Source organism: Rhinatrema bivittatum, chromosome 5 (genome assembly GCF_901001135.1).
Source record: "Rhinatrema bivittatum chromosome 5, aRhiBiv1.1, whole genome shotgun sequence".
In the NCBI taxonomy this organism is placed as follows: Eukaryota; Metazoa; Chordata; class Amphibia; order Gymnophiona; family Rhinatrematidae; genus Rhinatrema; species Rhinatrema bivittatum.
In genome coordinates, this window is record NC_042619.1 from 117342452 (window position 1) to 117359586 (window position 17135).

General features: G+C 44.1%; 1 protein-coding gene across 1 annotated transcript; it reads left to right on the top strand.

Moving 5' to 3' along the window:
* Positions 1-362: 362 nt before the first annotated feature.
* TMEM272 (transmembrane protein 272) lies at positions 363-16553 on the top strand. Its single transcript, XM_029601719.1, has 4 exons — positions 363-428; positions 4023-4082; positions 9765-9847; positions 15883-16553. Exons 1-4 carry the CDS (start codon positions 371-373, stop codon positions 16246-16248), a joined length of 567 nt encoding a protein of 188 aa, XP_029457579.1. The 5' UTR covers positions 363-370; the 3' UTR covers positions 16249-16553.
* Positions 16554-17135: the final 582 nt, after the last annotated feature.

The window sequence follows — 17135 nt, forward strand, 5'->3', positions numbered from 1 at the left end:
TCCATATCTGCATAGATAAGTGCGTCGACATGTGCGGTAAAAGGGATCATGCACACACTAGCTATGGATAGTTACTATCAAAAAATATTAGCAGGCGGTGGCCAACACTACAGCATGCATGCCAACACCTGAAGGCTCCTGAAGATGACATTTGGAGGAGATGTATTTTAACATCCTATTAAGTTTTAGTGGGATAATAAGATTTTTAGAAGGGATAAAGTGGATTAAAAGGGATCAATTTTGTCACCAGATTTGCTACATACAGTAGGGGGAGTTGGCATCACAGCGGATTCCATGTGAGATTTTAATGGGATTTATTTGCGTTTATCTTCCACAGTGTTTTTACAAGTACAGCAGAAGACAGGTTGCAATGTCAGCCAGTTTGGAGAAAGCTTGTCACCGGTGCATTTCTACAATTGCCAGCAACGGTGAGCTGCCTTCCAGCTAAATTGCCTTTATTCTGTTACTCAAGTACTTTACTGCCATTGGAACTAGTAATATAAATAAATTGTGTGTGCTCTGTGTGGGGAGATTTATAGGAGTTTAGCAACTGAAAAGGGGACTGACTTTCCTCTGTCCTTCAAATCCTCACAGCTTTACGTTTGCATACATATTTCACCACATTTTCACCTGCTCAAATTCTCAGTGACACTGTCGTAGTGGGGAGCTGTTCCCTGATTCACCACAACAGGACACTATCATTCAGAAAAGTTAGTTTCATGAGTTCATATTGAATGGCACATAGGGATACCGCATTTTAATGAAATTTAATGTTTTGTTTTAATTTGTTTTTATAATGAAACGAAAGAAACAGAAACATAATTTCTTTGGTTTCCTTTCATTTTGTTGAAAAACAAATTTCACGAACAGCACCGCCAACCAAAAAAAATTCTCCTGGTGGCCCCCCTCCCCCCCCCCAACAACAGTCCTTCCCACCCTTTTCCCGAACTCTCTGTCCATATTTTAGTTTCCTCACAGGGCAGGAATGATTCCTGATTGCTCCTGCCCTGCCAGTGGTATCCTTACAAACAGCACTAGCAGACTGAGGCTGGTGCCATTGTTAATCTCCTCTGTAAAAAATGGTGCTGGTCAGGCCCAAACCTAGGCTGGGGCCATTTTGTACAGAAGAAATGAACAATGGCACTGGTCTCAGTCTGATGTGCACAGATCGGGAGAGAGATCTTGGGTCGCTAGTGTCCACTGATCTGAAGGGAGCACAGCAGTGTGATAAGGTAGTGACTAGGGCTAGAGGGATGCTGGGCTGCATACACGGGCCGATACACGGGACGATACAGTAAAGTCCGCGGGAGAGTGGGCGAACACCATGATATTAAGTTGGAGGGTGCACAGAAAAGCAGTTTTTACTGCTTTTCTGTGCACTTTCCCGGTGCCTGAAGAAATTAGCGCCTACCTTTGGGTAGGCGCTAATTTCTGAAAGCAAAATGTGCGGCTTGGCTGCACATTTTGTTTTCTGAATCGCGCGGGAATACCTAATAGGGCCATCAACATGCATTTGCATGTTGCGGGCGCTATTAGGTTCGGGGGATTGGACGCGCGTTTTCGGCCCTTTACTGAATAAGGGGTAACGCTAGCGCGTCGAAAACACGCGTCCAATGGCGGGTTAACTGTGCGCTCCATCAGAGCGCACTGTACTGTATCGGCCTGACAGTAAAGTGCACTCCAGTGGAGCGCACTGTTAGCCCGCGTTTGGCTGCGCGTTTTCGACGTGCTATTTTTACCCCTTATACAGTAAGGGGTACTAGCGCGTCGAAAACGCGCAGCCAACCCCCCCGAAACTATTAGCGCCCGCAACATGCAAATGCATGTTGATGGGGCTATTAGTCATTCCTGTGCGATACAGAAAGCAAAATGTGCAGCGAAGCCGCACATTTTAATTTTGGCCGGCACCAGGAAAGTGTACAGAAATACAGAAAAAACTGCTTTTCTGTACACCCTCCAACTTAATATCATAGCGATATTAAGTAAGAGGCCCCAAAAGTAAAAAAAATTTTTAAATCTGCCCGCTGCCCGAAGGTTGGACGACGGACTCTCAATTTAGCCGGCGTCCGTTTTTCGAACCCGTGGCTGTCAGTGGGTTCGAGAACCGATGCTGGTAAAATTGAGCGTCGGCTGTCAAACCCGCTGACAGCCGCCGCTTCTGTCAAAAAGGAGGCGCTGGGGACGCGCTAGTGTCCCTAGCCCCTCCTTTTACCACGGGTCCTCATTTACATATTTTTCCTTACTGAATCGCGCGCCCAGGAGAGTGGTATGGGTGCGCGTTGGGAGAGCGGGCGCTCACCGGCCCTCCCGCATGTTTTTCTGTATCAGCCCGACAGAGAGGTATAACCAGCAGGTAAAAGGAGGTGATATTGACCCATACAGGTCATTGATGAGGGCTCACCTGTAGTACACTTTTCAGTTCTGGAGGCCATGTCTCAAAAAGGATAGAGTTAGGATCAGAGCTGTCCAGAAAAAGGCAACCAAAACGATGTGAGGTCTGCATCAAAAGCCATATGAGATGAGATTGCAGGAGCTATTCCCAAAAGGTGAGGAGAGACAAGGCAGATATGATATAGACTTTAAAAAACCCCAAAAGGTATTAATAATACACAAGAATCAAACCTTTTCCAGTGGAAGAGAAGCTGTACAATTAAGCGTTATGAGATGAAGCTTCAAGGGGATAGACTCAGGAACAACATTAAGAGATATTTTTTCACAGAAAGGGTGATGGATACCTGGAATGCCCTCCCTGAAGAGGCAGTGACGATAAGAATAATAGCAGAATTCAAAAGAGAGTGGGATAAACAGAGAGGATCCCTAGTGGCTAGAGGATAGAAATGTTACCTGTGGTAACTTTTGGCGTTACATTTCAACATGGGGGCAACCTTCTTGGAGTGGCAATTACTACCCTTAACAGAAGGCAGAGGGGTAACCTGCACAGAGAGGCAGTTATAACCAGCCAGTGGCGCATTCAAGGAATCTGACTGGGCATATCTTACAGTTTAGCTACCTGGCTGTTAACATTACTTCAACAAAGTTTGGTTAACTTCACTCTTGATGGGGTAGGGCAGGGCAGTCCACTCTTGTGCTCAACCGCTGCGGCAAGGAATGAATACATGATGCTGGGAGGACCTGCTTGTATGGCTCGGATGGGGCCCTCCTTACCCCCAATGAGCGTACGGGCAAAACGTTGAAAAGGGGAAAGGTCTGTCCATTACTTGCTTTTATGGCTCAGATGGGGGCCTCTCCATCTTTAGGATAACCTGTATGGAGCCACAGTTGCAACCCTAAACTCTTTGTTGGGGAGAGCGGATGGGGCCATGTTGGTTGTATCTGTCATCATTTACTGTGTTACTACCGACGAGGCAGGAGCAGCCTGGGACTGGGACGGACCCTGCCCCTTGAAAAAAAACAAAACATGGGAAGGTTTGGGGGCGGGCATCAGAGGAGGGACCTGGAAGGTATTTTATTCTCCTCTGATGGGACCTGATATTTTTTTTGTTTTGTTTTGTTTTTCATTTTAAATAAACAAACAAAAAAAAATAAAAATATTAAACAAAAAAACAAAACAAAGGAAATCTCTGATTCAGGCCTGCCAGAATGATTTATGCAACGTTTCTAAGGGGGTCTCTTTATCAAACTGCAGTGGGCATTAATGCACAGTACGTGTAAACAGCCCCTATTGCAAGAAATGGGAGCTGTGGTAAATAACCCACGTTACCGGTTGATAAATGGACTCTTAAGATTCGACCACACCTCACCCTCTCCTCCGCTAAAAATAAAAATGTTAATTCTTCTTTGGGGAGAAGCTCTGCCTGTCTTATAAGGTTATTCTCTACACAATGCTCCCATACTGCGCCCAATAATGATCCCGCTGCTTGTGCATTTTTATGTAGACGATAACTGGTGAAAGGCCATTCTGCCTTGCAGGTTGTAGCCAGAAATGCAAGTTTCACTAGCAGTCCTCAAAGTTATTATAGGGTAAAAGCTTCCAGTCACAAGGTTCTTTTTCCTTTCTACAGTTTGCTTTATTTTCGGACTTCTTGGTTTCCTTGCCCTGCCACTATCCATGGCTTTTACAGGTAAGATACTCTAGAAGGAAAGAGATGGCCTTTGACCTTATAATAGTTGATTTCTGATGGATTGGACAGCAAAAATGATAAAACAGTGAGGACACTATCCAGTGCCACTTAGCCGGTACAGGGTCATTCATTAAAATGGGATGGGCCGCTATCGCGTGCGTTAAGATTTTAAATGAGGGGAAGAGGAGAGGTTAGGGCGGGGTTAATACAATTTTGATGCAGGTACTGTTGCAGGCGATAATGTTTTACATATTATCGCTGGCAGTAGTGCTGGAAATAGCAACACCTTTTGCAGTGGCGCCATGGGGGCGATAGTGGGCAGCATGGCCGCAACCGCGCCGGGTGAAAACGCACTGCCGCGATGCAGCCGCCAGCTCAGTATCACCCCCGCCCCTTTTTTTTCGCATCTCATCATTCCGCTATAATTATAATTATAGACTCTTAGCGGAATGATGAATCCCGGGTTAGCTGGCGCTGTTTGAATATTTGGCTGTGCTGAGAGGTGAGACAGGGGGCATTCGGTGGGTGGATCTCCTTATTCAGCTACCTTAGCCAGTTAAGTGCCTATTTGCAGCTTTATTCGGCTTAGTTAGCTGGATAAGTCTAGGACAACTATTTGGCGATGCCCCTGAATAACTCAGGTAAGTTAGTTGGATAAGTTTATCCTTCTAACTTGCTCAGCCGGATAATGGCTGCATACTGGCCTCACTGAGACTTATTTAAAAAAAACATTTGCTATTCTGTGCCTTTGGGAAAAGTCTTTATTGAATCATTGCAAAGAAAGTACATTTGCACTGTTTTTATAACAATAAGTAGATCATTTCATCCTGAGCAGTTTATAAGTCATATTTTTGTAACTGATAAATTGAGTAAAAGCAGAGATTCACACTTCTGCTATAGTGGAGGATAGCAGTGTCGGATCTCATTCTAGGAGTGCATAAAGGCAGCATAGAAAGATAAAGAGGTTTTGAGGCAGTGATTAGAAGTACTAAAATACTCAGCATCAGAAAGTATGGATTTCATTCTCCTCTTCTCCCCAGGTGCAGTTTTTGGGAGAGGAGCTGGGGTGTTCTTATTTCTTGGCGTAGCTTAGAAGTAGGAGTACAGGGTTGTAAAAAACCTGGAGATTCCGGATCAGAACCCGACTCTTTTATTTGCTGTGCTTTATTCTGATGCTTAATAGCTTGTACATTCTAGATGGAGGTAAATTTGATGCATGTGATGTGTATACGGACAGGTGAGATCTTTTTTGTTTTCTTACAAGTAAATACAATTTTGGCAAATTCTGCAAAATATGTTTTAGAAAACAGAGGTAATAATGTTCTACAAAATTCGCATAGCTTCGGTGCTAGTAGAGGTTGTGAAAAAAAAGTACATCCAACAGCTAAAACAAAATGACCCATCTAGATATCATTATATCATAGTAACATGATGGTAAATAAGAGCCAATTGTCTCATGCAGTCTGCCCGCTAAGGATATCACCCAGCTGTTAGCAATACAAGTTTGACCACCTGCAGCACATTATTCAGTATCCAAGTCAGGTTTCTGGTCTTCCCTTTACCCTTCTGGGTAGATGAGCACATAAATTCCCTTACTTAACACTCGGCCGCTTTCCCTTCTTCCACCACGTCTTTTGCCCAGCCCCTTTCCCTTCGTTATCCTAGCGGGTGTATTTTGAATGTGCTAAGCCCTCTGTGAAGGGTTTGTGTTGCAGGCCCTGTACCATTTTAGTAGGCCTTCTCTGACCTGCTGCCAGTGTCCTTACAAAGGCACAGCCTCCAGAACTGAGCACTGTACTGAAGGTGGGGTTGCACCAGGGACTTGGGTAAGAGCAGTGGTATCCCTGCTTTTATTGTTAAGCCCCCTTGTGCATCCGCTCTGTGGCATTTGAAGGGGTAGAATAAGATGCAAACATAGAGCTTGTGTAGGAGACAGAGGACGTATTGTCAGGGCCCTGTGCAGAGGTGCAGGGGAGAATGTCACGCAGATCTGGGAGTAGCACAAGAGTTGATGATGCTCTGCTTGGTGCTGAATATTTTGACTTTTGAAACTGGGAGGTAAATCTGCTGCAGATCCTCATCTGTCATTGAATTCTCTCAGTGATTTGTAGATGGAGCAGTTGATTGTCACTGGTAATCAAGTGGCAACAGAGGGCACAGCTGATGGGACAGTCAAAGGAAAGGAGCTACACAGAGAAAAGCAGGGATCCAGAATAAAAGTCTGTAGGGGTGGTGGGCGCCGATGCCATAGAGCTCACTTCAGTCTTTTGACTATTTCTCTCCCATATTTTCTTACACTCAAGTTCCTTGTTCTCCTGCAGCTGCTGCTGCGATAAAGAATTAACAGCGGTAGTGTGAACTTATATCACAAGCAGTGAGTCCAAGCCCTGTACAGCTCCAGCTTAGGGGCCTATGCAAAACAGTACGCTGCTTATAAATTAATGCCTGAAGGTGGAGAGAGAAGGAGGTGAGAGAAGTTACCAGAAGCCATCCAGAGGTGAGGAGCATATCCTGGCCTCGACGGGGTCCTATTGGCTTTACCTGAGATTGACGTCACAGCGGAGCGACGCTGCAGAGGCCCATAAGACCGGCCCATTTGCCGCGAAATATTGAGGTGGAGAGATAAGGAGGTGAGAGAGAGAAGATACCGGAGGCCATCCAGAGTTGAGGAGCATATCCTGGCCTCGACGGGGTCCTATTGGCTTTACCTGAGATTGACGTCACAGCAGAGCGACACTGCAGAGGCCCATAAGACCGGCCCATTTGCGGTGAAATGTTGAGGTGGAGAGATAAGGAGGTGAGAGAGAGAAGTTACCGGAGGCCATCCAAAGGTGAGGAGCATATCCTGGCCTCGACGGGATCCTATCTGGCTTTACCTGAGATTGACGTCATGGCGGAGCGATGCTGCAGAGACCCATAAGACCGGCCTATTTGCGGCATGTAGCCGCTGCCGGCGCATCGCCTAAGCCGCGCACGCCAAAGGGGCGCGCGGCTTTGTTTGAACTTGTTTGAACTTATTTGAACTTGAAATCACTCTCCTTGCTCTCCCCCTAATTATTCTACCTCCACTTGCCTCCTCGAGTTCTTTGAAACATCCAAACGTTTATCTGGATCCAAAATGGCATCAGAGAGTAACTTGTGAGAATCACTTTGTTTGGCCTTTACCATTTTTCTTTTTGTAATAATATGCCGGGCGAAAGAGAGGATGGACCCTGCATTAGCCTCCGGAACCCCAAAATTGGATCCAATGGATTCTCACATACAGCAAATAGGTTGGAAGAGGCGCATGTTGAGGGAAGGGCCGAAAGAATTACAACTGCCTCCCCAACGGACCTATCTACATCACTATCCCCGATCTATCAGGAATCTCCAGCTAATCCGGCGGCCTCCAGAGACCAGGGTGTTACGGGGGGGAGGCCCACTGCAGAAGTCATAGGAAAAGAGACCTTCCCTGCAGGGCCAGAGACCCATGGAGAATCGGGAGGAGAAATCCGGATAGGCCCCTTCGGGGGTCGTGCTGACTCACTGGAAGTAGAAGGTGGAGAAGATCAACTGAATCAAGCTACGGTGGAAGGAACATTACATCTTACCAAATTTTCAACTCCACAACTGGTAAGACCAAATATAATTACTTTGGAAGAAATTTGGGAAGCAATAGCAAGTTTGCATAAATCTTTTGCCTTTCAATTGAATCCGATAGTGGAAAAAGTGAATATTATACAGGACAGAGTGTCTATTATAGATGAATTTAAAGATAAAACAATAAAAGAAACTGAGAAAATTAAACAAAATGTGGATAATTGGAAATTAGTACAAGATTCATTAGTTAAAGAGAATCAACAATTACAGATTAAAGTGGAAAATTTGGAAAATGCAAACAGAAAGAAGAATTTGCGTTTGATTAATTTTCCCAAATTACCACATGTTTCAGCAAAGGAAATGTTTAAAAGGTACTTGCTGGAAATATTAAAAGTTTCAGAATTAGCTATACCGCCGTTAGAAAAGGCGTATTATATACCATCATATAAGAAACAGGAAAACACTACAGCACAAGAAGGGACTCAAGCAATGGACTTTCTAACTACACATTTAAATATCTCATTATTGTTGGAGACATCAGATAGTGAGCTTGCACAGGTGGCCACTATGGTGGTAACATTTGCATTTGAGTCAGACCGGGACTGGTTGTTAAGGTTATTTTATAAACACCGTATGGAAGAATTTCTAAGCTTAAAAGTTAGAATGTATCCTGACTTTGCTACACAAACGCAGAGGAGGAGGAGACAATTCCTACTTTTGAAACCTAGGGTACTCCAAATTGGAGCATCCTTTTTTCTTAAACACCCTTGTAAGTGTTGTATTAATTGCAAGGATAATTCATATGTTTTCTCCCCCCCCCCCCCCTCAGTTAACTCTTTTTTTTAAGCGGTAAAATTGTTGTGACTTAATGTAATTAACATGTTCAGTTAATACTTTTATCGAATGAGTGTCCCATATAAGTATTATAGGTAGCTGCTCTGTTTGATGATATTGCTTTAAAAAGATTATTATTATTGAACAATGATTATCTTTAAATTGTATCCATACTTGTGGACAGTATTAGGAAGGAGGAATGAATATTTTTCTGAAATTGTAAGAAATTGAGTTTAATTTTCTAATATCCCACTTATGTCTAAATCAAGATTGTATTCTTGTGAAATAATTCTATTAAAATGATAAATAATAAAGAAATAAATAAAAAAGAAATTAATGCCTGCTCTGGGCGGGCGCTAATTTCTGAGCATAAAAATGTCCGGGTCGGGCGCACATTTTTATTTTAGATCTGGGGAGAATAGCTAATGGCCTCATCAACTTGTATTTGCATGTGATGAGCGCTATTAGTTTTACGGGGGGTTGGACACGCAGGTTTTGGATGCGCTTCCACAACCCCTCGTGCTATAAGGGGATTAGCGTGTCCAAAACACGCGTCCAAAACACGCGTCCAACCCCCCGCAAAACTAATAGCACTCATCACATGCAAATGCTAATTGATGAGGCCATTAGCTATTCTCCCCAGACCTAAAACATAAATGTGCCCCCGACCCGGACATTTTTATGCTCAGAAATTAGCGCTCGCCCAGAGCAGGCATTAATTTCTAAGCAGCCCAAAAAAATGTACAGAAAAGCAGAAAATACTGCTTTTCTGTACATCCTCCGACTTAATATCGAGGCAATATTAAGTCGAAAAAACCAAAAGGTTAAAAAAAAAAAGTGCCGGTGGTTAGGTTAGGTCAATTAATGAGCGCCCATTTTCTTAACCCGCTGACTGCAACCTCTCCTGGGTGCCCGCCACCAAGGAAGTGCTAGGGGGCACACATTTGTCCCTAGCGCCTCCTTGTAGCACAACCCCTCATTTAAATAGTGAATCGCGCACCCAGGAGATGTGGCTGGGCGCACGTTGGTTAAACGGACGCACGCATTGAATCGCGCACGCATTAGTTAAGCGGGTGCTCTACACTGAGCGCCCGTTTTCCGTGTTCATTCATTGCATTGGCCACTTAGTTTTTAAGAGCTTCAGGCCTTCCTATCTCTAATGGAAATAACTGTTACTGCATCACAGAGTCCTGTTCTTCCGGCTTTCTTGTGATTTAGAGTGTTATCTCTCCCTCTTGCTGGAATAATTATTATTGTTTTGGTCCCTAGGGATGAAGTTTTTGGAAGACTGTCCAGTTCAGCCTCTGATTCCCTTGTATTTGCTGGTAGGAGGGGTGGTCGGAAGTTTCAAGGTAACTGACGCAGTCTCTGAAAACGTTCTGGCTAGTGGGCGCCAACTGGTTTTCATAATAAAAATGGAGAATAAAGTAATGCTTTTTGCTGATCGATAATCCTTACACATGATAGTCAATCCAATGCACCTTTCCTTTTCTTGCGCTGTAGATTGTGACAGTTTTCAATAGAGAAAATCTTTCTAAAACAGAAATATTCTTGCTAGGGGAAACAGCTCCACAGTAAGTTTAATTCATGTGAGGGATGCAGGAGCCTGAAAGCACAAGGTTATTGGAACTAGAGCATAAGACCTGTCAGGCCTTGTCAGAGCAAGGTCCATCAAGGTCGCCGACAGTGGCCAATCCAGGTCGCAAGTACCCGGCAGATCCCAAAGAATAGATCCAATCCTTGTTGCACACTTCCAGGGATAACTAGTGGCATTCCCAAGTCTACCTGGCTAGTACATGTTTATGGACTTTTCTTCCGTAAAATTGTCCAAATCCCTTTTAAATCCAGCTAGCCTAGATGCCTTGACCATGTCCTTCGGCAACAAATTCCATAGTTTCTTTGGGCGCTGAATGAAAAAATACTTTCTCCAATTTGTTTTAAATTTGCTCCCTGTTAGACTGTTATCTGTTTGCAGTGGTCTTGTGAGGTGCATTTAATCTTGAGGTCTCCTCAAGATTAAATGCATTTCTTTTCAAGGTACCATGCTGCATACAGTAAAATCTAAACTTCCGATCCGTGGGCTCTTGGCTACTAACCATTACTGCTGGTTACATCAAGGTACTTATTTGCACCCTCAGGACAGCACACAGTGTCAAAGTGAAGTGTGTATGAAATACCAGCAGTCCTGAAAGAGCCAAAACACAGGGCACAGTCTTCACTAGTTATTACCTGCTTTTCATGGGAGGGTCTACATCTTGCTTAGTTACTTGTTAAATGCATCAGATTAGGTTTTGAGTTGCTATATTTAGGATGGCCGCATGTTCTCACACAGCCAAACATAAAAGTGCTTCTGTGAGGAGCTGCTGTTTTATAAACCATGGTCACTCTGCCTACAAGAGGTTCTCTAAGGCACAAACTTCGTAAAGAAGGGCAGAGCCCTGACACAGAAGACAGGACAAAGAAAAGAATAGCTACCGATGCAGAAAAAAAGATGTGGCAAATTATCAATTCATCATCGGTAAAATAACATGGAGGTCGATATTCAAAAGCCATTTAGATGGATAACTTTTCGGTTAACCGTCTAAATGGTTAACCGGCGCTATTAAACGCTGTGGGGTAGATTTTAAAAAAATACGCGATCGGGTACTTTTGTTCGCGCAGCAGGCGCGAACAAAAGTACGCTGGATTTTATAAGATACACGCGTAGCCGCGCGTATCTTATAAAATCCGGGGTTGGCGCGCGCAAGGGGGTGCACATTTGTGCAACCTGCGCGCGCCGAGCCCAGTGGCGCTGCCTATTCCCTCCGAGGCCGCTCCGATTTCGGAGCGGCCTCGGAGGGAACTTTCCTTCGCCCTCCCCCCACCTTCCCCTCCCTTCCCCTACCTAACCCACCCCCCCCGGCCCTATCTAACCCCCCTCCCTACCTTTGTCAGCCGGCCGGCATCCCTGCTTGTGTTCCGGTCCCGGGGACTGGTCCGGAGGCCTCGACCATGCCCCCGGGCCGGCTCCACGCCCCCGGGCCCGCCCCCGAAATGCTGCGGCACGCCCCCAAAATGCTGTGTCGTTTCGGGAACGCCCCAGACACGCCCCCTCCCGCCCCTTTTCGAAAGCCCCGGGACTTACGCACGTCCCGGGGCTTTACGCTCGCCGGCGGCCTATGCAAAATAGGCGCGCCGGCGCGCGCAGGGCTTTTAAAATCCGCCCCTGTATGCGGCTAAATTCAGCTAACTCTGGTCACACCATTGGGCTGTCCTAAAGTTAACCAGATAAGATAGCTGGGGATATTCAGCGGCACTGCCGCACCACTGAATATCCCGGTTAAGTTAGCCAGATAGCTATATCCAGCTAACTTAATAAGATGCTCCGTGGCTGAATATCAACTCCTTGGTTTCTGATCTTGCAAAATAAACTTAAATCACTTAGGAACACTGTGCCTTTCTATTAATTGGGACACAAAAATGGGTTGAAGGAGCACAAGTTTGAAGCTTGTCAGCAATAGCGCCAGTCCTCAAGACTTCAACCCTTCAACTTCCTATTAACTGCTGTTAAGCATCCCTGTGCTATTAAGATGACCAGAAGACGCACCCTTTCGCCACTGCACTTTACCACCACTAGATGGCAGCAAAATCACACACATAAAGCCACTATGTCATAGATTAATAATCAATTTAATATAAACTCTATTTTTTTATCTCTATTAGCAGGGTCAATGAACACTAAAAACAGCATCAGATAATATTTTATTTATTTATTTATTTAAAATTTTTTATATACCGACATTCATCCAGGATATCACATCGGTTCACAGTGTAACGCAAATATACGCCATGCATGGCGCTTTACATGGAACAGATAAAACATGTTAACAAGGGAATAACGGGATAAGAGAACATGGGATAAATTGCATTAAATATTAAACAAGAATTGCAATTATATACATATTTTGGGTTGGGAATTATATAATATTTTGCAATTATATAATATTTTGGGTTGGGAAAAAAACGACCATTCAGGCCAGATCAAACCTCCATTGCTGATTGGCAAAGCACCAAAGTATTTAGGTGCTGCTAATGCCAAATTATGCTTGCACAGATATTCTATCCAAAGCACTTTACAGGAAAGGCACACAGTTATTTATTTATTTATTTAAAGTGACTTAGTGATCACTTTCCTGATTAAATCTCCCAAAGCAATTTAAAACAATCGTATATACAGTAATACCAACATAAAATACAGCAATGATAAAATACTAAAACATAAGTAAAACAACACTTAATAACTATAAGCCACTATCATGAGCCAAGTTTTTAGATTCTTAGGAAACTTTAAGACATCCTTTTCTTCTTTTAATTTTAAAGGGAGAGAGTTCCACAAACTGGGAACACCTGCTGAAAAAGACCTGCCGAAATGCCTTAACACTGGGATGCTGAAAGAGATACTTTGTTGCTGAGTGTAGGTTCCCTTTTGCCTTATACCATTTCAGTTTTACCTTTAAATGTGGAGGGCATAGTCCACGCAATGTCCTAAATACAAGCAACAAAACTTTGAATTTGCAATGCACTTTCATTGGGAGCCAATGCAAACCTAATAACAACGGCTTGGCTGGAGATCTTCTAGGACTCCCGGTGACTATAGGCGTAGTAGCATTTTGAATTACTTGTAGCTTGCGCAAAGGTTTTGCCGGTAATCCCACAAATAAGGAATTACAATAACGCAAATGAGATAGAACAAATGCATAAACTACAGTTTTCAGTGAAGTCATATCCAAAAAGGATCGAAGCTGTCTTACTATTTTTACTTTCAGGCAAACATTGCGTGTCACTTGCAATATATTATTCTCCCACACTGGCAGCTGGAAGGATGAAATGCTTCTGTCAGGATCTGAGGCCTTGCGCCACAAATGCATGCAAACGTTAGAGGAGACGCCTCCGAGAACAGACCTCTCCCTCCTGACTTTAATCACCATGTCACAGGAGAAGACACAAACTGAAAACCTGAGCTGAGCAAAAATTAAAGAGCAGCATCAACTACAACATTTACCAAAGGCTTGAACAATCTTCTGTTCACTTGGTTATTTTTATCCTGGCTTACATAAGATTTGCCCTAGTCCACCTGGTGGCTTCTGCAGGTCGCACAATTTAAAAATACAAATACATTTTTATCCACCATGGGCAGGAAAAGGGAGAGGAGATCCTGTGATAAACTCTCCAACTCGGTTGGCCCCCGCTGACTGGCATGTACGGAGCCTGGCGATGTTATTTTTTTTCCCCTAATAGTTGTTTTTTAGGACAAGTTCTACTGGACGTCTCCCCCTATACCAGCTTTAAATTCTGTGTGTGGGGGGGGGGAGGTTAATTAAGTTATTTTTGCTTAAAATATTTAATAACAAAAGCTAATATTCGTCAATCCCCTGGATATATTTCTTGTCAACATTTATGTTTGATTAAATTTGTGAAAAGTGTATATTAATTAAAAAAAAAAAAAAATAGGTTTGACTCGTCTCTCCAGTCGGTTTCCTCTGCCCGGAAAGGGAAAAAAAAAAAAGTCACATTTTTTTGCGATCGAAGACCTAACAAAATCAGAGGCTAACAAAAGGCTACACGACATTTTTGTGGTTGGTATAATGGGGGGAAAAAGGATTTTGTAAGAATCCGAGGGAGCTGGATGCTGGGTGTGCCAGCCCGCCATGCCCTGCCCTTATTCAGTGGCAGAGCTCTGAGTCAATTTGTTTATTTTCTGGCTGCCGTTCCACAGAGGAAGGTTAAAATAAAGCTTGTGGAGACAGTCCAATCACCGTCACAGCATTAGATTGCAAAATAAACATATTTAAAATGCTTGCATACCAGGAGAAAACAAAGGAGCACACTAGTTTCTGCCTCTGCTCCTGCCTCCAGCTTCACTTGCGGGACCTGCGTGGTGCAGCGACAGTGAGAGGCACATTGGTGCGATATTATACATACGGTATATATCCATTCATTCAGTTAGTCACATTTCTTGTTCACCTTTTCGGTGTTAGCTCAAGCGAGATACATATTGAACATAGAGCAGACCATCCAGCCCCTCCAATCTGTCCATCCACGTCTCCTGCTTAGACGGATACATATTAAACCGATAATTCTACGAGTGCAAGGTCGGGGGTTATGTTTTGTAATCCTGCCTGGGGTCGGAATCTAAATCGGAGCAAATAAATAAATAAATTGCCTGGCAGTTAAAATGGATAAGAACCTTGATTTTTGCTCCAGTTTTCAGCTCCTCCCTTAGACGACATCTGCATCTGAAAATGCCTCTCTCTCAGTAACTCCCATAGTTATAAGGAGAAGTAAAGCAGGCCTTGCTAAACTGGTCCTTGTTACAGGCCACTGTAGGTGTCCCACTGACGCACGTAAAGGATGAGGAAGATCCAGACAGCTGAGAAGCGGACTAAGAATTTTAAAAACAAGAAGTATGGCTAGAATAAATAGGGCCTGTCTCTTAATCTCAAAAAGAAAAAAAGAGAAAGATAAGAAGACATTTATTTTTTTGTTATTTATTTAAAGGCTTTTATATACCGAAGTTTAGCTAGATGCCTTCACTCCGGTTTACAGGCAATGGGAAAAAAATCAGAGGAAACGCTAGGGTTGCCACTTCACCCATGTGAATTTGAACAGGCCGACCCTGGCCTGGTTTTGTATTCATGTAGTTCTGATTTTGCTAGGAAAAGCATAACAACGTTTTCATGCATGCAGAGAGCCAAAACCAGAACTGGATCAGTCCGTTTGGGTGGACCCGGGTGAAGACACACACAGGCTATTTTGAAGAGCAGACTCGCCCAGAGGTAGCCGTTTCACACAGGCCCTGGCGCGGGTAGGGGGAAGGAGGGAGTCCTGACCATTGTTCAGGGATGAAACCTGCAGGCTGACAACAGAGCACACTCGTACAGAAGGAATCCATGACCCCCTGACTCCTGGCCTATGATCACCTCTTCAACAGTCAGTCTTAGGGAAGCAATATAAATTGATATGATTCCCAGCAGCAGTGAAGGAAGGGTCCTGGTGCTCACAGGCTGCCTAAACTGGAAAAATGAGCAGCATCGAAATTGCCAGGCTAAAAACAGTAGTAATATAAAATATAACCAACAAAACAAGGACAAGGAGATGAGGGGAAGGCAAGATCAGTGACCAAGCAAGTTGTCACAAATGTCAACAAGTACCAAGTAGCAGCACTTTGCTCTGTCACCAAAGTCACTTCTCCACTTAAAATGAAATATTCCATTAATTTCTGACTTAGGACATTCTTAGATCTTGAGAAAAAAAGCCCAGAAAATTATTCCCTAAGTTCAAAGACTTATATTTCCTTCCCTACCCATTTCAAACTAATAATTGTCTTCTCTCCCTCCGCTGTGCGCAGGTCGCCCTTCTTCTGTATGACTCCACCAGGATGCGCCAGCTGCTCTCCAAGTCGGTCGTGATTGACGATGATGATGACGACGACTATCCTTGGAGACTGAATGCCCACAAATACTACATCCACCTGACCCTTAGCCTCTTCCTCTCCATCTGGTTCATACTGGGCAATTACTGGGTGTTTTCCGTCTATACACCTAATTTCATCCCACCTTTCCACCACCCCCAGGATTACTGCGATAAAACCCTGTACATCTTTGCGGTCAGTGTTCTAGTCCTCAGCCATGCGGCGCTGCTTTTGGTGGTCTTCGGCAGCTGCTTTTTGTATTGGTTTTCCAAGCGGATTTATGGTGCTGTGGAGCAGGACTGAGAGCTCTCATCTTCCTCTCTTTCGAGCCCACAGGGCCTGAGCACCTCCCGTTGGCGCTAATCCATTTTACCTGTCTGAAAACCTTGCCTAGAGGAACCAAAGGGCTAAAAGGTAAACAGGAATCGAGATGAAGCCTGCACAACCACACACATAAAGAGTGCAAGGCACCAGCTCCATTGTTTAAGGAAGCAATGCATGGTTACTTTGGGGGTGTCCACAGCAAACCCTATTGAAACAAGGACTGTGAGCATCTCGTCTCTCTGCTGTGCCTGTATGTTACGGATTCAGACCGTGCACACTGGTATCCTGCCCAGGGGCTCTGACCTGGGGGGGGGGGGGGGGCTAATCTCATATAAACGTATACAATTACTGGGATTATACTGGGAGCTTGAACCCAGCAGTTTATCTCCTACACAAATAGCCCATGCAATTACTGGGATTATACCTGGGGGCTTGAACCCAGGAGCTAATCCTCAACACAAAGAGCCACACACACACTTTGATTCAGTACATCATGGTTCCAGGTAAGAAAGTAAGTTTATTTGAGCAATAGGAGGATAGAACAAATAAAATCAGATCGTATAGAAGAAGTAATGGTAGATAATAACAATTGCTACATAGATATAAAAAGCTTACATTTCCAAAGGATCAGCCGTACCATCACGTCCAGGGCTCTCCCTCCCCTCTCTTTTTCGCTGTCTCTCCTTATACACTACAAATGCTTGGGGAAAAAACGATGCTCCCTCCCTTTGAGTTCTTATCAAATTTTAGACACAGCTGTGTGGCCTTCACTTTCTCTGTCAGGCTTCAGTATAAATTAATTGCTAGTTTTCCCATCATAGACTTAGTGAAATAACTAAATAAACAGACTCTTGTCTGTTCGTAAA

Bases quoted from the DNA above. Each gene is read 5' to 3' on its own strand.
- TMEM272 (XM_029601719.1), top strand. From the start codon at position 371: ATGTCAGCCAGTTTGGAGAAAGCTTGTCACCGGTGCATTTCTACAATT. The intron at 429-4,022 runs GTGAGCTGCCTT...TCCTTTCTACAG, and splicing joins TTCTACAATTGCCAGCAACG to TTTGCTTTATTTTCGGACTT. The intron at 4,083-9,764 runs GTAAGATACTCT...TTTGGTCCCTAG, and splicing joins ACTATCCATGGCTTTTACAG to GGATGAAGTTTTTGGAAGAC.